Source organism: Lepidochelys kempii, chromosome 10 (assembly GCF_965140265.1).
Source record: "Lepidochelys kempii isolate rLepKem1 chromosome 10, rLepKem1.hap2, whole genome shotgun sequence".
Taxonomy (NCBI): domain Eukaryota; kingdom Metazoa; phylum Chordata; order Testudines; family Cheloniidae; genus Lepidochelys; species Lepidochelys kempii.
In genome coordinates this window covers 70,384,590-70,408,972 of record NC_133265.1, presented here as the reverse complement: position 1 = coordinate 70,408,972, position 24,383 = coordinate 70,384,590, and the positions used below count along the sequence as shown (strand labels likewise).

The following is a 24,383-nucleotide window of genomic DNA, read 5'->3' as shown; positions in this document are numbered from 1 at the left end:
GAGCAGCAGCCTCCCTGGCCCTTGGCAGAGCTGACAGACTGATGGGGCTGAAGCATGAGGCAGCGAGGGCCTGTCTCTGCTCTGCTCTGCTGTGTGACCTGCAGCTCGAGGGGCCTGCAGCCAGCTTCCTGCCTCCGCAGCCCGAACCCTGCGAGCTGCTCTCCGGCCTCTTCCAGGAACAACTTCCGAAGGATGCTGCCAAAACAAGGGAGGGGGGCCTGGGCCGTGAAGGGAGAGCCCAAGCCCTCTTGCTGCCCTTGGGGTCAAAGAGGGGCCACGTCAAAGGGCTGCCCTGGGATGCTTGCAGCAGGGGCTGAGCCTGAGGAAGGTGGCCTCAGCTTCTGCCCCATAGCCCTGCTAGAGGGGGTCGAGGCATCCAGCCCATGTATTTATTTGGGGTGTGGACAGGCATAAGGTGAGAGTAGGCTGGTGCCTACTAAACCAGGCAGAATGGACACTACCTGGAAAAGTCTCCCAAGCATGTGCAGATGCAACTAAGCCCTGCCCTGCCTTGCAGCACTCCCTGCCATTCTACTGCTGGGCTTAGTCCTGACCTCCAGGGCACGGGGTGCTCCAGGCTGACTGTACTTGGGCCTGGAAAGGAAAAAGAGGGTGCTTCCAAAATAACTGATGGGTAAGGCTTTGTTCCAATTTCCAGTTAAAAGGCAGGAGACTCTGCCTGAGAGTCAGAAGCCATCACTGCCAGGGCCTCTGCAGCTGGGACTTTCCCCTGGGCAGGAAAAGCCTTGCTCTCTCTGCTATGGGAATGCTTCAGATAAAGCCAGGTCACCAGGAACCCTGAGTGACCCCCCCCACTGCACTCCCCTCTGCTAGAAACACTCCCTGTGGTTACCATACAACCCATTTCCCTGCTATCTCCTGCCCTCCCTGATCCCTCTTCTGTGCTCCCCACACAAACCTCCCTGCTGCTGGAAATCCTCCCCCAGCCTTGAGCTCCCCATGCAGCCTCCTTCCCCACTGCTGCTGGTTCACGTCTTAGCTGGAAACCATCCAGAGGGAGCTGGTTTGGCTAGGAGTGCATCTCCCCACGAGTCAGGGGGGTGAGAGGCAATTGCCCCTGGAGATGGCGTGCTTTGTAGGGGGCTCATGGGAGAGCTAGGGCTGCAGACCAGGGTCGGTTGGCCAGGGCTCAGCAGCTGGGCGGAGGGGCAGGGATAGTCTCTACTCCACATTGTGATTCACTGAAAATGGGTTTCCATGAGTAACAGTGCCCTGGGCTCCTCTTGGACACTCCGCCTGTTGCAGGAACCTGAGGAGATGAGGAACGGGTCCCTCTGCAGGGCTTTCATGCCTCTCGCATGCTTTGTTCTGCCCAGGGATCTGCATCATGTTCCTGAAAGCAGCTGGTGCCAGATTCCTGGCCTCATCCTCCTGCTTCCCTACAGGGTTAGCCACTCATCTGCATTGCCCAGGAAGGCTTCACCTGCAGAGCATCGGGGGTGCCAGACAGCATCCGCACTACCTGATTGGGACAGTTTGAGTATCAGCTGCAACAAGTGGCCAAGAAAGGCCCTCTGGTGCCAGCTTAGCAACTCCCACCCACACCAAGAGTGCACGGAGATGCCTCCCAGATCAAAGATAAGCCGAAGCCAAATGAGGATGTCCAGGGCTAAATTACCACATGGGCTGCTTGATTACTAATCATTGCTGGAGTCCTTTCCATCCCCAAGTGCTGTGAAGGCCAGGAGGGCAGAGATCGCTTGCCTGCCTGCCTCTGAACTGCAGCCACTTCTGGGGAGACACCAGCTATATCACCCACTTTTTTTTTTTTTTTTAAAGGGAGAGGAAGTGAAGAACTGGGGTGGGGCATGAAGGGAGGCAGGAGGACTTAGGTCCTCAAAAAGAACAGGAGTACTTGGGGCACCTTAGAGACTAACATTTATTAGAGCATAAGCTTTTGTGAGCTACAGCTCACGTCATCGGATACATAGAATGGAACACACACAGACAGAAAGTTGGAAGTTACCATACAAACTGTGAGAGGCTAATTAGTTAAGATGAGCTATTATCAGCAGGAGAAAAAAAAAACTTTGTAGTGATAATCAAGATGGCCAATTTAGACAGTTGACAAGAAGGTGTGAGGAGGATACTTAACATGGGGAAATAGATTCAATATGTGTAATGACCCAGCCACTCCCAGTCTCTATTCAAACCCAAGTTAATTGTGTCTAGTTTGCATATTAATTCAAGCTCAGCAGTTTCTCAGCAGTTTCTCAGAGTCTGTTTTTGAAGCTTTCCTGTTGCAAAATCGCCACCCTTAAATCTTTTACTGAGTGGCCACAGAAGTTGAAGTGTTCTCCTACCGGTTTTTGAATGTTACGATTCCTGTTGTCAGATTTGTGTCCATTTATTCTTTTGCATAGAGACTGTCTGGTTTGGCCAATTTGCATGGCAGAGGGGCATTGCTGGCACATGATGGCATATATCACATTGGTAGATGTGCAGGTGAACGAGCCCCTGATGGCGTGGCTAATGTGATTAGGTCCTATGATGGTGTCACTTGATACAGACTAACATGGCTGCTACTCTGAAACAGGTCCTCAAAGGTATTCCAAGCTCACGTTGGTCTCGGTGGAAGGTAGGAGCCTAAATACCTGTGTGGATCTGGGCCAAGGTAACTACCCAACAGGGCTGTAGCAGGGACACCAGGCTTAATGCTATAACAGTAGCTACTGGCAGGGATAACCCTCTGGGAGTCTGATCCTTGTTATGAGACCAGGGCCAGGGAAGTTCAGTCTCCAGACAGTTCCCCTGTGTGTCACACCCATGTTATAAACAGCCTGCCTCTTGGGGAGCAGCTTCCTCAAATGTGCAACGGAACCTTTAACAGCCCAAAGCAGCCAGGCTTTTAATGTCTGAGCTGGAAAATGGCACCTCTCCAGAGCACCCCTCTGCACTATGCTGAGTGTCAGCACTGATTTGGAGGGGGGAGCAACCCCAGCTGAGGCACCACACTATCTCCTGCAGATTGGCACCCCCTAGCGCTGTACGGGGGTCAGCACTGACTCAGGAGAGTGCTGCTCTCTATGGAATCGCCCAGCCCCAGTGCTGTGTAGGTCCTGAGCTGAGGTAAGGTGGGGTGGCTACAGCATCTTCAGGGAAGGAAAAAATGCTTTGGTGCTGGCGGGAAGCCTTCTTGGGTCAGGGAGTGACCCTGTCCAGGCTGTCCAAGCTCTGCCAGCCCTGGAATTAGTTACAAAGATGGAGAAACCCATATCCTGTCCCGCAGCACGCTAGAGATCTGGTCAAGTGTAGGGAGAGTGGGGCAGATGGGCTTGAATAGATGAGACACTGGCCTGAACTTTGCCCAGAATCAAATCCCCTTTCCTGGACCATCGCTGAGGCGGCTCGGGAAGCTAGGTTTTCCCCGCAGCCCCGAGTCATGGGAGCCGTGTCAGCGGCCCTAAAGCCTGAGCCAGGGGAAGAAGTTCAAGAAAGCGAAAGGTTCCAGGTGCTTCCCTGTGTCGGACTGGTCAGAATTCTCCCATCGCTAGGTTTGGGGCAGGGCATGATCCCACCCTACCCCCACCAAGAATCGGCCCCTTCTTATCCCCCTCCACAGAAGGATTTGCAGCGCACTGTGACTGGAAAGCTCGGAGAGGAAGGGGGGGGCCTCTTAGCCCAGTTTTCACTTAGGCTCCTGCTGCTCCATCAGCTCTTGCCAAGTTACTCCCCTCCCTCGCCCCCTTGCTGCCCTATCCCAGTCCTATGGGGTCCTGTTACCCTCCTGCCAGCTCTACAGACAGAGATAACCAGACCCTCCTGGGCCCCTGTGAATTTATGGCTTTTCCTGGCTCCTGATGCCTCCCCAGAGCAGAGGAATTTCCCTCTTAAGCGGCTGCTTTGCCTCAGACCTTTCTTCCCAGGAGCAGCCGTCACCGCTGCTCATCTCCCGGCAAGGGGGCTGCAGCTGGAGTAAGTCCGACTCTAATCCCAGGCCCCAGAGCATTCATGGAGATAAAAGGGAGCTGGGAACGCAGAGGGAGTTCCCAGGCTGCAGAGGATGCTCTAGGAGCACAAGGGCTCTGAGCTGAGTGAATTGGGTAATTATATGGTGATAGATTGAAGGGGGCACACAGGGAACTAACAAAGTTCCTGGCCTCACTCATGTTATACCTAGCTCCAGACAGCGGCCCTGCCCCCAGGAGATCGGTGGTGCTGCTGCTGGCCGCGTAAGCAGAGCCCAGGAGACGCGCCATGGGGTGGGGGGAGGAGGCTGAGGCCATGGCAGGCTGTGTTGCGGGGAGCGGGTTTGAAGCAGTGGGAACATGAATCCCAGACCTCAGACACATGGGGCATCCCCTATCCTCCAGGACCTTCTGCCCTTTGGCTCTTTTGAAGGAGACACAGGCTTGGGAAGTGCTGAAGGGAGCGATGTGGGGTGCAGCAGGAGAGGAAGAGGAGCAGGGCAGAATCCTGTTCCATGTTCAGCACTGTACCAGGCAAGACCTGAGTCACAGACCCAAATAAGCAGGTGGACACTCATGAGTTTCAGCTCGTTTTAATACTCTCAGACACACTTACAGGGTGTGCTGCCTTCCCATCCAAGACTCGCTCATGCCATCATTTACACCAAAGAATCCATCTCCCTCATAAACACACATGAAGAAGGTCCAGCTCTGCATGATGCTTCAAGTCAGATCCACACCAGACACACACATCTCTGCCAACGGGGATTGATCCCAAATCTGGAGCCTCTGCTCAGCCAGGTGCCAAGCTATTGCCATGCTGTGAGGTCAGTGAGGGGCACACCCTCTGGGGCAGTCGCTGTGCCTCTCTGTCCCCACTCTCACTCTTGTAGCGGGTAGTGTGCCTGGATGGACCCAGTATTACCATCCTGAAGCACTCAAATATCATGAGACAGGCCCCCTAAAATGCAAGATTGGCTTAAAAATCCTGAGATTTAAAAAAAAATCAATGTTGGGTTCTTCTGATTGTCCTTCTAGGTTTGGAGCATTTAATGGTCATGTTTTCAAGCTTTTCTCTGCAACCAATATGACCAGAATCTACTTTTTGTTTTTCTCTTTAAATGAGAGCTGAGATTCTCCTGTAATCACCTGGCCCCAGGAGCTGGGGCTTTGAGAAAAGACCAAATATGAGACTCACACTAAAATCAGGAGAACTGGTAACACCATGAACCAGAAGGCCAGGGGCAGGCACTCAGAACCACATGTTGACTGGCTATGATGGACACCAACCCCACTGAGGGAAACCTCTGCCCAATGATGGGGGAAAAGCTATAGACACCGCAGAGCCTGGGCCCCTCTTTCCCAGGATTAACATCCTGAGACTGTCTCATGGGAAAGCAAGGGGAGTTACTATGCAAACTGAGCAGTCTCAATGGGAGGTGGCCAGAGGCTTTGACTGATCAGCAGCACACACAGATACACTCTCTCTCTCTCTCTCTCCAAGGACCCTGGAGTGCTGTGGCAGAAGTTTGGTTCAGAACCAGCACGGAACACCCTGAGCCCTCACCCCAGGCTCATTCATGGATCATGCAACATGCCAGTCGCCTCTGTGCCAAGAATCGTACCATGGGTCTGCTAGGGAGTTCCCTGCATGTGAGCAGGGCTGGAGGAGGGTTTCAAAGCTCCATACCACAAGCCCAGTTTGTTCTGTGTGCCACCCCTGCCTTGCACTGTCCTGAGATGATAAAATTGAGGAAACATCAGAAAACGTGGCTGGAGAATCTCTAGGTTCTCCTTTAGCAGGGCACCATCATGGGACTTGGTACCGTGAAACACCATGGATAAACTGTGTTTGCTGGGGCCGTCCTTTTGGCCTACAGGAGGGTTTGGGCTGTGGACTTCACTGTGATGCACTACAGTAGCTGGAGTCCAGGAACAATGGCTACCTGGGCAGGGGCACGGGGCTTCACTTCTCGGTGGCAGTGGGGGATGAGAGCCTAGTGGAGACTGGCAGGTTGGCTGTGCTGTCCTGTATGAATTCCTGGCCAGCTGGGTGCTCAGAAGCGATGCTCATGGGACCAAAAGTGGGAATGCAGATAGCACTTGTCCTGTTCTTGTGTCTGCAGTGTTTGTGAGTAGCAGGTGTACCAGTATCTGCCCTGGGGCATTACGGGCAGGTGCTGGACATTGGATCAGTCGCTGTTGGCCACATTCCCAGCCCCCCTGATTTTACAACAGAAATTACGCACGTCTCCCCTTTGTGCCCAGCTCCTCCACTGGCAGGACAGATCTTCCCATGCGTGCCCTGCAGGAGCAGGGCAGTTTCTGCAGTGCAAAGCCAGATGCCCGGTCTGAAAACAAGGCCCTGTGTGTACAGATTCCCAGCTGCCAGCTTCTCCCCACACTGGAGCCTTGTGACTTCTGACTTGATCTATGCCCCCGCCCCTTCTCATCACTCCCTTGCCACTATGCTGAACTGACAGAACCCAGAGCAACAGCGCTGCCGGGCAGCAGCCTGCAAGGAGGGGGTGATTGGTGCACTCAGTAGCAACAGATACTTCCCAAGGGCCCTTCTGAATTACTTTAGGAGCCAAAGAACTGGAAGCTCCCTCTCCCCTCAACACACCTAAGGGGGAAGCCAGCTACCTGGCTATGCTTGAAAGATAGAGGTCATGAGTGGAGGGGCCTGCCCTGTCTCCAGGGCATCTTGCTCAAAGGCTCCCCTGAATCCTGAAGGTGATGGGAGACAGACGAGCTCTCGATTGCTAAGGGCCCTTCAGTGGAAGCAGAGCTACAAGGGGGAGTAGTTTTCAGGATCTGATGGAGGTTGCTAGGGCCTCTGTTTGCAAGGAGCCCCGTAAGGGCCTGGATGGGAAACACCTGGACCAACATGAGGGGCTCAGAGAGCAAGAGCCCCTCAGCTGGGACAGCCCCCTAAAGTGCAGAGCTGCAGGCCCAGAGAGCTGCAAGGGCCTTTGCGTGTTAGTGCAAATACGGGAGCCCCACCAATGCGGGGCTGTCACATGCTTTTCTAAAGCAAAGGCGAGGGGGACCCAAAGCCCTCCCATGAGATTTCTATCAGCTTCAGCTAGTCATGCACTCACTGCCGCTCTCCAGCCCTGACCAGGAACCAGACACAGACGTCGTGGGGCAGCGTGGGTGAGACACAGAGAGGGGGATGTTACAGCAGCAGGCGTGCAGGAGAAAGGCCCGGAGTGGGAGGCGGGGGCAGGCGGCAGGCCAGTCCTTCCCTTCCACGCCGCCTTCCCCAGCAGATTACTCATCACAGCCCAGCAGCTCCATGCGCAGCGTGATGCGGTTGTGCCATGCCACAGGCAGGATGCGCACAAAGCGGGCGTAGAAGGGCACGTCAAACACGTTCTTCTTGTGAGAGGTGTTGTCATAGTTTCCTTGGAAGATCTGTGGAGGGAGGGGAGGAGGCATTAGAACGAGGAGCAGGTCCTGCCAGGGGGCAATGCCAGGTCGCAGGCACTGCGGGAGGGGACACACGACAGGATCACAGCCCTGTGGGGAGCTGTGCAAGTGTCCTGCTGAGCAGTGACTTGCTTCCCCCCACACACACACCCCCATACACAGCAAGGACGGTCAGTATGAGGGTCCCACAACACCTACCCCATTAAACCCCAGGTACAGCTGCTCTTGTCCCTTGGCCTTCCTCGCTGATGACCTAAGTACGGTGGTATCACCAGCAGCTCTCTGGCTGGTGACACCACTCCTCTGACCCTTTGTCATCACTGCTGCCATATGCTGTCTGGGCGCCAGCCCATTCCAGCCCCTTTGGAATGCTGGGATTTGTAGTTTCCCCCTGTGCTACCAGAGCCCCTTCCCTGCACCCACCTTGCTGCTGTTCGTCCTGTTGTCCTTGTAAACGGTCCAGGATGTCCCATCATCACTGTAAGCCACTTTGTAGGCTGCCACATACTGAATGTGCCCAAAATCCCGAGCCCCTTGGGTGATGACACCGGTCACCTTCTTCTGAGTCAGCAGGTCAATCTGCCAGAGACACGGGACTTTTTCAAAGGACATCCGCTCGCTTTGCCCCCAAAGCAAGTCGGGTCCCAAGTAAGCCGAGAGCCAGGAGCTGTGCAAGACTTGCCCATGCAGCTCCGCTGACAGCAGCCCCTCTGCTGTTCCAGTCCTGGGCTCTGCATGTACACACTTCAGCTCTGCGCACCTTTGCTAAGTGAAGATCCATCAGTGCCTAGGAAGTCCACTGCACGCATCCTATAGCCCACCTGGCAGACTGGGAACATGGGCAGATTCTGCCCCCACTCCAGCCCAGTGCATTGAGGGGGTGGAAAAGTACCCTGAGGAATTCCCCGTGCAGGGATGACTGCTGCCTGGTATATGGTGTGACAGGGGGATGGCCAGAGGCAGGAGCTGGCAGCTCAGGATTAGGAGAGGGAGTAGCTAGGGCTCTTTGTGCTCCAGCTATTCTGGGCTGCAGAGCAGTCACACAAGTCATGCAATGTGCACCAGGCCCCAGAGCAGTCCCAATTCAGGCAGACAAAGTTTTCTTTGCTTCCCCCAGCCTGGGTGCCATCGCTGGTGCTGAACCTCCTCACAGGTGGGAAGGGAACAAGGAGGGAGAGAACAAGGCTGGCGTGGAGACAGGCAGGAGCCAAGGGAGCAGCAGCCGGGTTACACAGAGTATGAGCTAGAAACACCCCAGCAAAGGGAGGAGCCAGTGAAGGGACCTGTCTGGGACGCTACAGCATTACAAGGAAGATCAGATAAAGGCAAATGCTGGGGAAAGGTTTGTTCTGGAGGGCCCTGCCTGGCTCCCAAGGGCAGGACTGACTGCTCAGCTCCCTAGAGACTCTCTGGCTTGGAGGGATGGCACCTCACTTTCCCTGCCCGAGCTGCACCCACAGAGGATTCTGAAATCACCTGAGAAAGGAGCTGGGGTCTGGGGTAATGACAGGAAACCTGACAAGATTCCTGCATTGCAGAAGTCTCTGGCCCCTCCTGTAGCCCACCCCTGGGCCAGCAACCAAACTGTAGGCAGGCTTTGGAGTAACCACACTGGCTTCAGGAGGGGATGAGAGAGCTTCCTCTGTGGTTCACTCTGCTGGCTGAAAAAACAGCACAGAGCAGGAAACTGAGGCCAGGTGGCAGCCAGTTCTGAGCTGCAGGGTCAGGCATGTGGCAGAGAAGCTGAGCTAAGCTCCCATGGGCTGATCCATGCAGAATGGGGATGCCACAGGAGATAAGTGGTGGGGCTGACAAGGGTTTCTGCTGCCCACTCCAAGCAGCTTCCAGTCACTCATACAAATGGTTAGATCTAGGGGTGCAGCAGGGACCCCTAGAAAAAAGGGAGGGTGAGAATGGGAAGAGGGAAAGTTGGGGGGAGGGAAGTCCAAAGAGTCTATGAATCTCTGGCCGAGATTCCTTTGCCATCCCAGATGCAGAGAACAGACACTGCCTGTATTCTGCCCAGTATCCAAGCTCCCCTCCCCGGGACCTGGTAACACTGAAAGCATCCTGCATCCAGCCCTTCACAATAGGAATATGTGGCTGCTCAGGCAGCTGTAATGGACTATTAGCCCCATTTTACAGATGGAGAAACTGAGGCTGAGAACTCAGGTGCCTTGCCCAAGGCCACAGAGTGAATCAGAATCAGTTTTGCTATTGGAGCTCATGTACTCCTGGCCCAAGGGCCATCACCAGATTTCCCTACCTCCCTGTTGGGAGAGCCACTGAGGGGTGATGGAGACACACCTGCAGCCACTCAGATTGGTCGTTGTTGAGTGCAGTCCAGGCATTGGTCTTGCCTGTCTTATCCAGGCGAGCGTAATGTGGGTACCAGGTGAAGCCATCGATGCCCCAAGTCTTGTAAATGCTGGAGGCTGTGATCTGCTGGTCAGAGATCAGGCGGGATTTCATGCCCAGCGGCTCCGAACAACCTGCCGTGTTGAAATACACTGTAACACAATGGTTTATAGACACAGTGAAAGGGAGGAGTCCAGCAGCATAGTCATCCCAAACAAACACAGAGCAGGACCCAGGAATCCCAAACAGACACTGAGCAGGGTCCCAGGAATCCCTGATAAATACAGAGCAGGGACACTAAAGATGCAAAGAGCAGAGACCACAAACGTAGAGACATGAAAAGCACTGAGCCATGAGCACAGATCAGGAACCCCAACGATACAAAGAGCTGGGACCTCAAAACTCCCTGTCCCTCTCGAGAAGGCAGCAGAGGTCATTGGATTGGGTGGGTTTACAATTTATTCCAGTTCTGCATTTTATCCTCTGCCTTAATTTCCCCAGAGAGGCCCATTCACTGCGTGACAGCGCCCCCTGCTGCAGGAGGGACAACACTGCCAGTACTGCCCCTCCAGAAATGTGGCTGAAGCCTGAGGCCCTATGCCCAGTACTTTCCGAGGGCCACTCCTCTCTAAGCACAGCACACAGCTCCTGGGCTATATGTGCAGAGTCCACTCCAGGGGCAGGGTCCCTTTTCCTTCTGGGCCCAGTAGAAATGCCCAGCCTAGAGAAGCCTCTCGAAAACCACCGCCATAGGGAAACAAATCCCAGGCTGGAGTGTGAAGGCTGCCTGAGGCCTTGTGAGCCCCCCAAGTGGGGAAAGTGGGGCAGCGCCTAGGTCAGGGGTGGGCAAACTTTTTGGCCCGAGGGCCACATCTGGATTGCAAAACTGTATGGAGGGCCGGGTAGGGAAGGTTGTGCCTTCCCAAACAGCCTGGCCCCCGCCCCCTCCCACTTCCTGCCCCCCTCAGAACCGCCAACCCATCTAACCCCTCCTGTTCCTTGTCCCCTGACCACCCCCCTCCCGGGACCCCCATCCCCCTATTCAACCCCCCTGCTCCCTCTTCCCTGACTGCCCCACGCCCTATCCACACCCCCGCCCCCTGACAGGCCCCCTGGGACTCCCCACACCTATCCAACACCCCCTGTTCCCCATCCCGACACCCCCCCCAGAACCTCCGCCCCATCCAACCTCCCCCTGCTCCCTGTCCCCGACCCCATCCACACTCCCGTCCCGAACTGCCCCCCGGGACCCTACCCCCTATCCAACCCCCCCTGCTCCCTGTCCCCTGACTGCCCCCCGGAACCCCTTGCCCCTTATCCAACCCCTCCGCTCCCCGACCATGCTGCTCAGAGCAGCAGGAGCTCACGGCCTGGCCAGAGCCAGCCACGCCACCGCGCTGCCCAGCAGTAGCGGCAGGCCAGAGCACTGGTGGCGTGGCATGCTGAGGCTGCGGGGGGGAGGGGGACAGCGGGGGAGGGGCCAAGGGCAATCCTCCCCAGCCAGGAGCTCAGAGGCTGGGCAGGACGGGCCTGCAGGCAGGATGTGGCCCATGGGCCGTAGTTTGCCCACCTCTGGCCTAGCTGGATTGTACCACGGGTCCAGTTCACCCTGTAACCTTGCAGCCAAGATGTGACCAGCCCTGCAATTCTCATTGTTACCAGTGGGTGTCACTGTGGTCACTGATGCAGACAAAGAGAAGACTGGGGGAAAACCAAAACACAGACACTCCTGGAATTAGACCTGAGCACCCAGTGCCAAAGTAGCTGGGGCCCAGACCTGCCAGTCGGTGCCTGGCCCCAGGGCCACGTCCAGCCCCCACCACAAGCATTGCTCACTTTCCCTGAAAGGCTTCAGATGAACTCCAGATCCTGCGTCCATGTAGGCTAATTCCAATTGCTTGCCCTGGGTGTTCCCAGGGATTGGACCCCTGTTGCAGTATTCCTGCAGGCCTCTCTCTCCCAGGTTCCTCACCCATCCCTGTGAGGGACAGGGCCCTGGCAGAGTCCAGATCAGGAACCCACGGGCACGAAACATAGGGTGAACTTAGAAGATTCACAGCGCTAGAGACGGAGGCCTCTATCCCCCCGAGCCGTGGGCAGTGGCAGGGCAAGCTTAACTCCCCCTCCACCCTGCTCTTGGGCCCCAGCCCTGACCATTCTCCCCTAAGGGGAGGCTGGTGTTCACGCCCAGTTTGATCCTTGGCCTCTGCTGAAGGCCCCAGCTGATACACGGATGCACCAGTCCCACTGCAATACACCGGGGCCACCAAACAGCCAGGCAGCAGAGGGTCGTTCCCAGCCTCCCTGAAAGCACTGACTGGACAAACACAACGTACAACATTTCAACGAGAAGGGCAATCCTGGAGCAATCCAGAGACTCGGAACTGGGCCCGTTTCGCCAACCACTGCCGAGCACATGTGTCATGTTAGGAATGCTGAGCTAGCGAGAGAGAAATCTGATTGGCTGAGCCTACTGCTAAGTTACATTTTCTAGGGGACTTTGATCCTAAAGAATTTTGCAAACTCTACAGAAGTTGTTTCAGCCAGCAGGGAAATGACCTCAGCAGCTGTTCAACAGCCGCACAGCAGCACTGCTCAGGGGTTTGGGACTGAGTGCAGGAAGATCCTGATTGAGACTGCCTGGGAAGGATTTAGGGAGTAGAATGTCATTATCTAGGATGTGATTTGGCTGAGACCCTGGAGTTAACACCCCTATTCTCACAAAAAGAGCCAACGGATCTTTCGCAACTAAGGGTGATCAGGTCTCATCAGAAAGGCAACACCTCCAGCAGCACAAAATCCCACAGCACTGCACTGGGATCAGTAATGACTCCGAGGTGACAGCACCCCTCCCCCCCCCCCCCGTCACCCGCACCACTCCCCTGCAACACACTGCCTTCTAGTGCCACATTGAGACACTAAGGTTAGCACTGACAGAGGGAAGAACACCCCCTACTGAGTCTCAACAAGGTTCCTACATCTGAGGTATCTTTAGAGGTCACCCATCCAAGCACTGACCCGGCCCAACATGTGTGATCTGATGAAATCACAGCTCGTGCCGTGGACATGCACATCCGCCTCAGAGATCCAACAGACAGGGGCATTAGTGCTCTGGAGCAGTACACCATATTCTTGGCCCGGAGCAGACATTTACCATTCAATTCGCAGCCCACCAGCTCAAAGCGCAGCGTGCAAGCCCTGTGACACATCACAGGGTAGATGCGGATGTACTGGGCTGTGATCGGAGGATTGAACGTGTTGGACTGCATGCCATCATTATTTGTGTTCCCCAGGAAAACCTGTAAGGGCACAGACCAAGATGAGTGTGTTTAGTGGCCAGGAATGGGGGCCAGTATCAAGTCCTCATCCCTTCTCTACCCCATACCCTTGTCCATAGTAATCCCTGACCCAGCGGACCGATTTTTATCTTGTAGACTCAGTAACAAAAGCCACGTGACAGACCAACTCACCACCAACACTGAAGAATGCCTTGGACTCAGTGTTGCCAAACCAAAATGTTACAAGATCATGAGTCAAGCCCCCCAAAATCAGGAGATTGGCTTAAATATCATGAGATTGTTTTAAAACAAGAAATGTTGGATTCTTTTTTTCCCACTTGTCTTGTGTGTGTGTGTGTTTCTTTTTGTTTTTACCCTTCCAAATACACTGGGGTCACATTTACATGCTTTTCTCTGCAACCATGAGGGTTAAATTTTTTTTTTTTTTATGATGAAGGCTGAGATTCTCATATAGTCACAGGATCACAGCAGCTGGGGTTTTAAGAAATACACCAATCATCACAAGATGTGTGATAAAATCCTGAGAGTTGGTAACACTGCTGTCAATTAGTAGGACAGCTTATACATCAGGTGACTTATAGGGAAGTAGACAGTATATATGTGCTATTGGTTCTGTAAATATACACATATACAGTATTGTACACTGTAGCATATAGTAGAGACGCTTGATTTACTTGTTACCAGTTCAGCCCCTCTAGCACATTGTTCAAAGACCAGTCTTGTTTCCCACAAATGTATCTGCTGTCAAGACTAGGCCTGATGGGGCTGAACAAATCATTGACACCTGTAGGGAGTTTATGTACTCTTCACTGTTGGCTCTTCTTGTTGTGTGGCTGGTCACCCAAGAAACATGGCATTGAGCCTGCTCCCTGATAGGCTTACAAACATTTTAAACAGGAGATGTACTACCCAGAAGCTACCCAGAAGCTTGTGAATCAGAGCAAAGCAAACTTGGGGTGTTAGTCACAAATCAGGGATTCTCTGAATGTTGACTAGTTGCTGTGCTCTGTCTAGGCAGCTGTAGTGTGTGTGTATAATCATTTATATTTTTATGAAACCACTGGTATTTATTGTACTCAATACCTTTCTGAGAACCCCCCGATCCTGTTTGCAGCCCCTGCAATCACACAGCATCTCCTCTGAGCAGACACCACCCCCACAAAGTGACACAAGGCCCCCGCCAGTGCCATAATTTCACAGTGGTAACATGCCCATGTGCTAACACCCCCAGTGCATCGATCTCCTCACCCCACCCTGACACAGCCCCATGCCCCAGGCCCGTTTCCCCCCCACGCGTGGAGGCAGCAGGCTCATTACTGCAGTACCCACCTTGTCTTGATCCTGTTTCTCGTCCCTGCAGAACACAAACACACGCCCGTCCAGGCTGTGTGCTATTTTGAAGGAGTGGACGTATTCTGCCCAGCCCGCACGACGGGCACCCTGCATGATGATCCCTGTCAGCCGCATCTTCCTCAGCAGGTTTGCCTGTGGCATGACAGAGGGTTACTGGGGTGGGACAGGGAACATGCTACAGAGCTTAACACAGAGTACGGTCCGTGCTATGCCCCTGTCATCCCAGGTCTCCCATAGAGTATTAGTCTATGTGACCTGCAGCCCAGCTGGACTCCTGGGAACCAACTCAGCCTCAGCACCCTTGAAAGGGGCTGACCTGCGGTGGGTGTTCTGTCCATCTGCAGGCTGCCCCATTATTCCTGTGCTAGAACTCCCCATCCCCACAGCCTCACACCGTGATCCCTGTCCCCTGATCAAGGAGAGAAGGATGCCCATCTGTACCACCAGAGAGCATTGCTGCAGAGCAATGCAAGGTGTTTCCTGAGTGCCTCCTCCCAGGAGATTGAGCATCCTGCATCAAGAAGTGCCAGCTGCCTGCCCCCAAAGGGATGCTGCCCTGGGACACCGCCTTTTTATAGTCATGTTAACATTAGGAGGCTTCCGATCTGAAACTGCTCCTTCTCCAAGGTGGAGATTTCAGCAGGGAATAGGACAGTGGGTTTACATTCCCATTGGCAAACAGAATTCAGAGCAGTCCCCAAGTCCCAGCCCTGGAGCATGGGGAAGCGCTGGTAGGAACTGCCACATGAGAACAAACCAGTGTTCCAACAAGCCCAGCATCCCACTTCCAGCACTGGGCAGTGCCTGGTGCTTCAGAGGAACCTGTTCTGCAATGAGCTCATGACCCACCCAAGGGAAAGTTTGTGTGTTCAGCCAGCTGGTACCTGAATCCAGGGGCTCTTGTCATAGTTGCTGGAGGTCCAGGCATTGACAATTCCATTGTTGTTGAGTCGGGCCAGCTCGGGACCCCAGCGCTGCAGGCCTAGGAACCCATAGTACACAGATGAGGCCGAGAGCTGGGCATCTGCAATGGCCCTTCCCTCCATGCCCAGTAAAACAGCACAGCCTGGAGCAGGGGAAGGGGAAACGGGGAAAGAAAAGGGAGGGAGATTGGGAATGAAAAGGAAGAGGAGCAGGTCATCAGTAAAAGAAGAGTGAGAACAGAGAGGAAGAGGAGAAAAAGAGAGAAAGAGAAGGTGACACTCTGACCATCACATTCCTGGTTCTCTGGAGACACCTCTTGTCTCATGGGTATGAAATGGAAACTAGACCAGAGCAAGGACCTTCATTGCCCACTTGGGGCACTGGTTTGGTGTCTCATTAAAATGAGAAGGTGGCTGGTTCTTTCTGCTCCCCAGTCGCATCTGGCTTCACCCTAACCCCTCCGCAGAGCTATGCCCTCTGCACTTCCCGAACCAAGATTGTTCAGGACCAGTTGGTCAGCAACTGTCTTGAATGCTCTCAGAAAAGAAGATGTCCAGGTGTGTGCAGAGCTCTCCAGGCAGCTTTTCACCACCGTCACAGGCCTGGACAACCTGAAGAGGGAACGCTCCTTGTATGAACCTCCCTTCTCCACTATCCAGCCACCACGGCTGTCCCACCACAGCAACAAGATGTAAGGAGATCTGAAAAGGGAAAGCCCACTCTGTGATGTGTTATGATCCAGTCTCTGGGACTATCCCAGAGTCATGAGATGTGAGAAGAGCAGGAGATTTCTCTGGGTTGCCTCCTCCAGCACTAATTTCATTAGCACTGGGCTCTCCAGTGTCATGGGGCTAATGGACAACAATGAAGCTGGCTTCAAAAGCCATCGACCTCTGTTTTTCTTAATGCCAACCAACAAGGCCTCGTTTGTGCTTGCTGGTACTGCTGAGAGCAGAGAGGGGCAACAGGAAGTTGGGGGGGGGGGCAGGGTCTGTAGCCGCCTGTCACGGTCAGGGACTTACGGACATGGCAGGTCTTCCCCAAGAATGGAGAGGGGCATTTGCAGGCATAGTCGCCGTTCAGGTCTAGGCAGGTGCCTCCATTTTTGCATGGCTGTGAGGAGCACTCGTTCACGTCTAGGGGAGACAGGAGTGAAGAAGATGAGAGAGAGCCTCTGCCCACTCCAGCCGCAAACCCAGCACCACATGGTGGGATGGGGAGTCCCATCACTTACGCAGAGAGTTATCAGCAGACAGCTGCTCTGGCAAGCTAAGTGAGGGCTTTAATCCAAACTGCATTCATATCGGCCCTCGGGTGACTGCCAGGCTGCTTGTAGTGGTGGGGGGGGTCTAGCTGAGATGCCCAGCTATGCCACTGTGGGAGGGAGCCTCTCCCACTGGAGTGGACTGGGCTTAGAGGCACTGGTTCTTCTACGCATCTGTGTGAAGCTCTGGGGAGGGTCCCACTCTACACTGCAGATGATGCACAAATTCCCCTCTGGAGCAGACAGAGCCACAGGTGTCCTAAAAGCAGAACTGCCATTGGCCAGGCGATGGTTAAGATGCAGAGGCCAGACATACCCATTGCACTACCTTCTCCCTCAGTATCTTTATCATTTCTATAGTTCTCTCAGTGCACTCAATGCTGAACCCTGCAACCCACCTGGTGCCAGCCCCTGCATCCACCTGGCTCTGGTCCAACATTGTACCAACCACCAGGCCCTGCATCCGACCAAGAGTTGGCAATCGCATCCTACCCAGTACCTCTGCCTCTCCTGGCACTTCTCCACATCGCACCCAACACCAGTCCCTGCATTTCACTTGGAGCTGGACTACTTATTCCAAGTGGCACCAGCTCCCACACCCCACCTCACGCTGGTCTCTAGGGCTCCCCTCCCACTCCAGCTCCTAGATTTCCAGGGGTGGCTCCAGGACCAGCAATCCAGAGTAGATCTGACAGCTGGGCTGCTGCAGAATGGATGGAATCACCTAATCCCTGCCAGTGGGCACCAGAGCCAGCAAGTCAGTTCAGAGGCATGTGAGCGGAGAGTCATCGTGCAAGGCTGCCTAGTGCATTGCCAGCAGCTCAGGGTGAGAAACATCCGATGCCTTGATGAAAACAAACTCAGTGGGGTATTTTGCTGGATTAGTCACTTACACATACCCCAACAATATCTGGACGGTAACGGGGGTACATACACAAACACAATCCACCACATGGACACCTGGTCTTCATGCTCCTCTCCCACCTTGGCAGCTCCTCCTGCAGGGAGGTCTTTTGTCATGTCCCCATCTCCCCCAGAGCCAGTGCGTGGTTCCACCCTTGCAGAAGCAACCCATACTCACTCTTTTGGCAGTGGATGCCTGCATACCCCGCAGGGCACTTGCAGACATATTCCATAAAGACATCACCCCGGTTGGGCACCAGCTGGCACTCGCCATTGTTGTGGCAGGGATTAGGGTGGCAGGGGCCTGGGGAAGGAAACAGAGGAAGCAAACAGTTGTCCAGTGGGAACAGGGAAAGGAAGAATCCACACTGTTCCAGGGGTGCAGGGCTCTGGTATAAGGATGCCCGTTACTGTGACTTGGTGACCCTGTAGGCCAAAAGCCTAATGGGAAGAAGTTGTCTCAAGTGGAATTGTACTCCATTTTGCTAGCTTTGAATTAGTAAGAAGAAATTGTAACCTTGAATTAGTAAATTGTTCTGAGTTTATTCTTTGCTGATTGTGTTAACATTCGTTGAATTAGTAAATTGTTCTGAGTTTATTCTTTGCTGATTGTGTTAACATTCGCTCTTAGAAGGATAGAAGTTTTATGGCTGTAATAGCCTTATTTAGGGTTTGGTGTGAGTGAAGAATGTATGGTGATTAACTGAGACAGGCCAGCTGGGCCAGATGGTCGAGAGGGGAGTGGAGCAGTCAAGAGGCACCAACTTTATTATCAATCACCCGGATGGCAGATTGATGACCTTAAAGCAAAGGCTTACACCCCAAGGACTAGATAAGGAGTTGAGCCAAAGGGACAGATAAGAAACAGCTGCGGATCCTCCCGGGGAACAACTCAAAATAATTCTAAACAGAGCAACTTTGAATACCTCGTGATTGACAGCTCCAGTGTGGCACAGCAAGGTCCATAGACTTGTATGGGAACTTATCACTATAAAAGAAGGGTGTGTTCCCCCTCCCTCATGTGCAGTTTCAGCTGGCCATTGGAATGGACCGAACAACACAAAGGACTAGTAACTATGAGATCCAGCTGCAGAACCGTGTGTGCATGTGTAAGCATATGCTGATTTCAATGCTTAAATTGTACACTAAATAACACAGAGTATTGCCTTAGCTCCTTTTAAAAGATTCTATGTGCTTCTTATAAGCATAACAACCCCAAGTCATGTATGGATCTGACATAACAGCATTTGGCTCTGGGTTAGTGCTCCTGAAGTGTGTGTGAATCTGGTACAAGCCTGTTTGTCATCCGTGTTTGAAACTGGGACCTTCAGCTCCATAACAGAGACCTCTACCACTCCATTGCTAGGTAGCAGTAGTATGATGTTATCCTGCAGTAGACCAATCACTGGAGAAAGGTATGACACATACTTTGACAGTCTGTTAGTTATTTCCCCATGAGAAGAAGCTCATCCTAAGAGTCTAAGATCTACCCATGTTCATGTCCTTGTTATAGGCACCAGTTTTAAAACACCACCCTGTACAAATCATCGGCAGGGTTGGAACTTGGAAGCAGCCAGTGGACAGGGTCATGACATGGGAACTTTGCTACGTGCTAGCACCCCCAGGGCACACATGGATCTGCAGATCCACGCACTTTGCTGTGTTATTGTTGATGCATCACAATCACATACAGATGAGATTCTAGTCTCAGAGCGTCTGGACCCGCCTCTCGCATGGGCTGTACCTTTCTCCGTGTCATTGCAGTCAATCCCAGTGAAACCTTCAGGGCAGATACAGAAGAATGGAGTCTCACTGCTACCAGTCAGGCAGGTACCCCCGTTCTCACAGTGGTTCACATCACAGAAATCACCTGTAACCAAGGCCACAAGTCATTACAAACACTAACTGCCAGGGAAACCACACATGAGCCAGCTACAGACTCAGGTCTTTGACTGAAATCTGATCTTTCAGGAAAATTCAAAAGCAGATATCCTGCCTTTACAGAGCTCATCCATGTTACTTTGGGTGCAGCACAGTCTGAAGTGCAGTGGCACAGCTGTACGTGGGGGGCCCCAGGCTGAGTTCACACCCAGTGCTGCAAGGCAGGACTGAGACGCACCGGCAGAGCTATGTATGGGGTTCCAGGACTGGAAGAGCAGTCAGTACAGAGGGAACCAGCAGAGCTGGGAGGAGGAAACTTGCCCAGCTCCCACCCTCACAGTGTCCATGGTACCACCCTACATTCTCGGTGCAATTCCACAGCGTCTGCCCCGGAGACCAAAGTCCCTCGTAAGTCCCCCAAGGAGTTTCCAGCTCTCCTCTTGTGCCTGAATGTCTCACCCTCCTCCAGCACTGCAGGGTAATGCCCAAGGTGAGGCATGCTAGGAGCAGGAGGGCGTGGGAGGCTCAGGGAGAAGGGAACTATCAGTGCCCGCTGTTCTGCAACTGGGCCTTTGCTTTGACTCCAGTTGCCCTAGTGAGCCACCAAGGAGCCACTGACACCAATCTTCCCAGCACATCACCCCACAGTGAGCCACCAAGGAGCTGCTGACACCAATCTTCCCAGCACATCACCCCACATCTTGCCACATCTTGCAGTTTGACAGTGATAGTTCCCCATCTCCCATGTCCTTCCCCCTCCCCACCACATACCCCTCCACACCTTGACCATCCTGCACTGGGGGCCAGGGCAGCTGATTCCTCAGTCTGTGCCCCACGGCTTTGTCCCTAGGCAATCTCACTCTTCAGGAACTTCCTTATTATTCAGCCTAAATGTGCTTTGCTCCAACCCATTCCTCCTAGTTAACTGGGCCAGGGGAGGCTGTGAAATGACCACAGACTTCCTGGGAAGAAGGGGTGGACTATGGATACTCAGAGCCAACATTGCCCTCCAGAGTAAGTGGAGGAGCGAACGTTCCTCCTTCCACCCCCTAAACCTGTATCCCAGCAGTGCAGGGAGCAGAGCAGAGTGGGGTGACTGAATAGGGCACCAGATGCCCTCACCCCAGGAATCAGATGGGCCGAGCATCTGATATTTCAGTTAAGTCGGTTTATATTTGTGAAAGACTGAAAAACCGGCATCTCCTAAGGAACAAACAGTGTGGAAGCCCAGGAGCCAGGCTGAGTGGAGCAGAGGGGGGTACAGGCCAGCGGCCTATCACGGCCTGGAGACAGGGCCAGCTGCTGCTCCAAAGAGCAAGCGAGCACAAGGCGGGTCAGCCCCCCAGGCGGCTCAGACCTGTCCCAAGAAAATGCATCTTATCCAGAGGGCACTTCCTGTCTGTGTCCATTTCCTGGGTGCAGGGGGAGGTCCCCAGGGTCCGTCAGGGCATCTGCCCCAAGGAGTGCCCAGGAGAAGTCTTCCCACCTGCTTCCACATGCTCCCCACCTGTAGATGGCTCTGTGCAGCAGACCAACCTTTGTCCAGGACCGCGCTCTGTGAGAGACTCCCCTGGAGATGGAAAATCTCCATTCCTAGGACAGGCATAGCTCACACAGTACAGGGAAAACTCCTCCTGCCCATCCCCTGTCAGCCAGTGAGGCCTCAGCACCCTCAATAGGGACAAGAGGGGGAACTCCTCTATAGCCATTCGGCCCCTGGTTTCACTAATGACACTACCGGCCGAGAAGCCAATCGTGAAAGTGGTTTTGGCTGTGCCCGGAAGCTGGGCTGCAACCCACCAGTTCATTTCACACAGCGGGGTGAGGGGGACGACTGCCAAACAGCTGGCTGGCAACTGGGTATAACTTCTAGGGCCCTCCATGCCGACCTGGGCGGATTCAAATGGGTGACCGACCTGGGCGGATTCAAATGGGTGACCCGTGGGTGAAAGGTTGCGTCTCTCATTAGCAAGCACTGGGGCAGCTTGTCTCCTGACACCAAGCTTCTCTCTGCCCCGTCGGCTCATGCTGCAGGCATTAGATCAAGGGTTTAGCTCAGGTGGAGACCCCCGGGACAGCCTCCCCTCACACACACAACTACCTGTGTGGGTACTTAATGAGCTGAGAGCTCACTGCCCAGAGCTGCACTGAACAGCACAGATCTCATTAGCCTAAGCCACTGCTCAGGGAGTTATTTCCAATTAGTCTTTTAATAGCAAGGCTCCTCAGAACTAATCCCACATCCCAACCCTCCACATCCACAGGGCGTGCTCGTGGCAGATGGAGCGGGCCGGCCTGTGTTAACTGGAGGCTTCCGAAACGCTGCTGCTGCCCCTATAGCCCAGCCTGAGAAAGCGGAAGAGCTTGGGCACCAGGTCAAATTTATGCCTGTGCCACCCAGCCTGGCTCTGCATGACCTCATCTTCCATCAATGCACTGCCATGAGCTACAGCAGAGGAGGAGAAGGAGAAGGGAGATGCTGAAGGGCCAATGGGGAGTGGGGATGTCTTTACCCATTTCATTCATCAAGGAGTGGGGGCTATTTACCTGCCCCATGCTCCTCAAGTCTCCTGGGGAATCAGAAACTCAGTATCAAGGATCCTTATAGCCAGTTGGCCAAGGCTTTACACACAGCGCTGGGTCTGCGGAGAGGTACTGGCTACGTACAGAGACACAAGGTTGACAAGTGTGTGTCCCCCAAGCATCTGCTGTGCCAGCTGCCTCCACTACAGGAGCATCTGGTTCACACTGGGGCCAGGACACAGCAAGGCAGAGGAGACCAGGTAGAGGAGAAGGGGCTGGAAAAGCCACTCTACCGCATTCCTCCCCAGGGCAGAATGGGCCCCAATAAGCTATGCACATTTTAAATATCACAAGTAACTGAGCTTCCCCCTCCCTCTCCCCCTTGTCCTCTCTCCAGCAGGTCTCATTGGCCACACTCCATTGTCAGCAGGCAAGGGAAGGGCCATACTTTCAAAAGCCACCAGTGATTTGGGGTGCCTCAGTGTCTGGGACAGCTGGGGCCAGATTTTCAGAGCCATGCAGCACCTCCCGCTCCCCACTGCCTTTGACTGGAGCTGCGAGTACCCTGAGAATCAGGCCCCAACTGTCCCACACTAGGCTCCCAACTGAGACACCCAAAATCACCAGCCACCTTTGGAAATGTTTGCTTATGTGGCTCCAAGAACTGGCAGGGAGGCAAAAATAACGTCCTGTGAGGCTCTGGGCTGCATATCCCAGCCCCTCTGGGTTGGAAGCATGGGTCAGGGGAAAATGGGTGCCCCTCCCAACCAAAACTGCTTGCCCTCCACTGCCCCTGTGCCAGCCTCGCTCCCTCACTGCCCCAGGGCCCAGGCTCCAGCGAGTGCCCCCCCCCTTCTTTTCCCTCTACTCCCAGTGTTTCATCCCATATCCTGTCCCTCACCTCTACCTGTTACCCACATATTCCACCCTCTCAGCCCCTCACCCCATCCCTACCTCCCACCCCGCCAGTACAGCTTCTTCACCACCTCCCCGCCTCCCTTGGCCAGCCCTGCGCTCACCGCATGCCCATTCCTCCCTTCCCAGCTAAGGGCCATACAAACAAGGAAGGGTGTTTTGTTATATAGGAGGAAAGTGTTATCTAATAGTTAGAGCAGGGGAGTCTGTCAGCCAGAACTCCTGGGATCTCTTCCCAGCTCTGGGGGAGAAGACTGGGGCCTGGGATGTCAGTCAGGACCATGGGCTTACTCCTGGGATCTCTTCCCAGCTCTGGGGGAGAAGACTGGGGCCTGGGATGTCAGTCAGGACCATGGGCTTGTGTAGCGAGTGGCTAGAAGCCGGGAGCCCACCCTCCTAGGTTCTATTTACAGCCGCCAGGTGTGAGTCCTGAGCTGTACACCCACAGCCTCACCCCCCTTCTGTGCCTCACCTCCCCCTCTGTAAAACGGGGGCAGCGGCCCTGACTCCCAGGGGCGGGCTGCGAGGACTTGTGCACTCAGGCCAGTGAAGCACTACTGAGCAAAGAGCTAGGTGTTAGTGAGGTCTGATGGCGGCAATGCTGAGCGTCCGCCGTACAGCGCCGTACCCCTCCTGCTGGGGCCCCTTCTCCCAGCTCTCAACATCAGCCAGAACCGGAAGGGGACTGAGCAACTGCTGCTTGGCCCTCTCCACCCCGACACCTGGGGACGAGGCGAATCCCACAGCCAGAGGATCCCGGACTTTGATGTGCAGCAGCAGGCGGAGAGTGACAAGCGGGCCAGGCTGGGTATGCCCCCGCCCTTGCACCCCAGATTTTCAGCATGGGGAGGGCGAGACACCCGGGAGACCCTGAAGCGGGACAGACAGTGGGAGGAGGGAGAGGCCAAAGATCCAAACCATAGGCGTAGTTAGGGGGACAGGAGGGGGAGCTGCCCCACAAACAAGCCTCGGACAGGTCCCCCCCCTACACACACACAGCCCCATTGGCCCTGGCTGGAGCTGCCCCCCACCCCCAAATATAGAAGTCAAACTACGCCTCTGATCCAAACTCACCCGTCACAGCCGAGACGGCGAGGATGGCACCGAACAGCGTCGGCAAAGGGCTCGATGCCTTCATCTCCCCCCCTTCGGCCTCCGGCTCGCCACCCCGGCTCTGCGCGGCTCCCTGGCCCGTCCGGCTGGACTCGCTCCTCAAGTCTGTTTGTGTCCTGACTTCTCCTCCGGCGGGATTAGAGTCAGCGAGTGAGTCAGACGGGCGCCCTCCCCTCCCAGGCTGAGCCTGCAGATTACAGCCAGCCCCACGTGCTCCCGCTGCCTGGCCAATGACACGCGGCACCCACCCCGAGGAGCAGCAGCGAGCTGCCCCCGGAGCTGGGTGCGCAGGGGATGGGCCCACGCCCCACGCCTGGGGCAATGCACTCGGAGGCAACGTGAATGGCATGGAAACTCCCTTCAGAGGCAAGTGGAGTGGGAGGGCCCCGCTGTTTGGATGCAGGGCAAGGAGCAAATCGCAATCCCAGTGCCAAGGCGTCGTGCAAGAGTCATCACTGCATGTGCCCTCACCAGTGCTTAATGTGC

The 24,383-nt window shown here is 54.6% G+C and overlaps 1 protein-coding gene across 3 annotated transcripts; it reads right to left on the bottom strand.

The window, feature by feature from the left end:
• Positions 1–4,506: 4,506 nt before the first annotated feature.
• On the bottom strand, positions 4,507–24,084 carry MFGE8 (milk fat globule EGF and factor V/VIII domain containing). Of its 3 annotated transcripts, none has more exons than XM_073304161.1 (10): positions 23,859–24,084; positions 19,210–19,335; positions 17,644–17,769; positions 16,321–16,434; positions 15,259–15,440; positions 14,351–14,506; positions 12,877–13,021; positions 9,672–9,874; positions 7,788–7,943; positions 4,507–7,349 (listed from the first exon to the last, which is right to left on the bottom strand). In XM_073304161.1, the coding sequence occupies exons 1-10, from the start codon at positions 23,920–23,922 to the stop codon at positions 7,206–7,208; spliced, it is 1,416 nt and encodes a 471-aa protein (XP_073160262.1). In that variant the 5' UTR covers positions 23,923–24,084; the 3' UTR covers positions 4,507–7,205. The 3 variants fall into 3 exon arrangements, with proteins under 3 accessions (XP_073160262.1, XP_073160263.1, XP_073160264.1); XM_073304162.1 differs by having other exon boundaries at positions 9,672–9,856; XM_073304163.1 differs by lacking the exon at positions 16,321–16,434.
• Between the last annotated feature and the right edge of the window lie 299 nt (positions 24,085–24,383).

Bases quoted from the DNA above. Each gene is read 5' to 3' on its own strand.
- MFGE8 (XM_073304161.1), bottom strand. From the start codon at position 23,922: ATGAAGGCATCGAGCCCTTTGCCGACGCTGTTCGGTGCCATCCTCGCC. The intron at 16,435-17,643 runs GTGAGTATGGGT...TGTCTCCCCTAG, and splicing joins AGGCATCCACTGCCAAAAGA to ACGTGAACGAGTGCTCCTCA. The intron at 14,507-15,258 runs GTACCAGCTGGC...GTCATGCCACAG, and splicing joins ACAAGAGCCCCTGGATTCAG to GCAAACCTGCTGAGGAAGAT.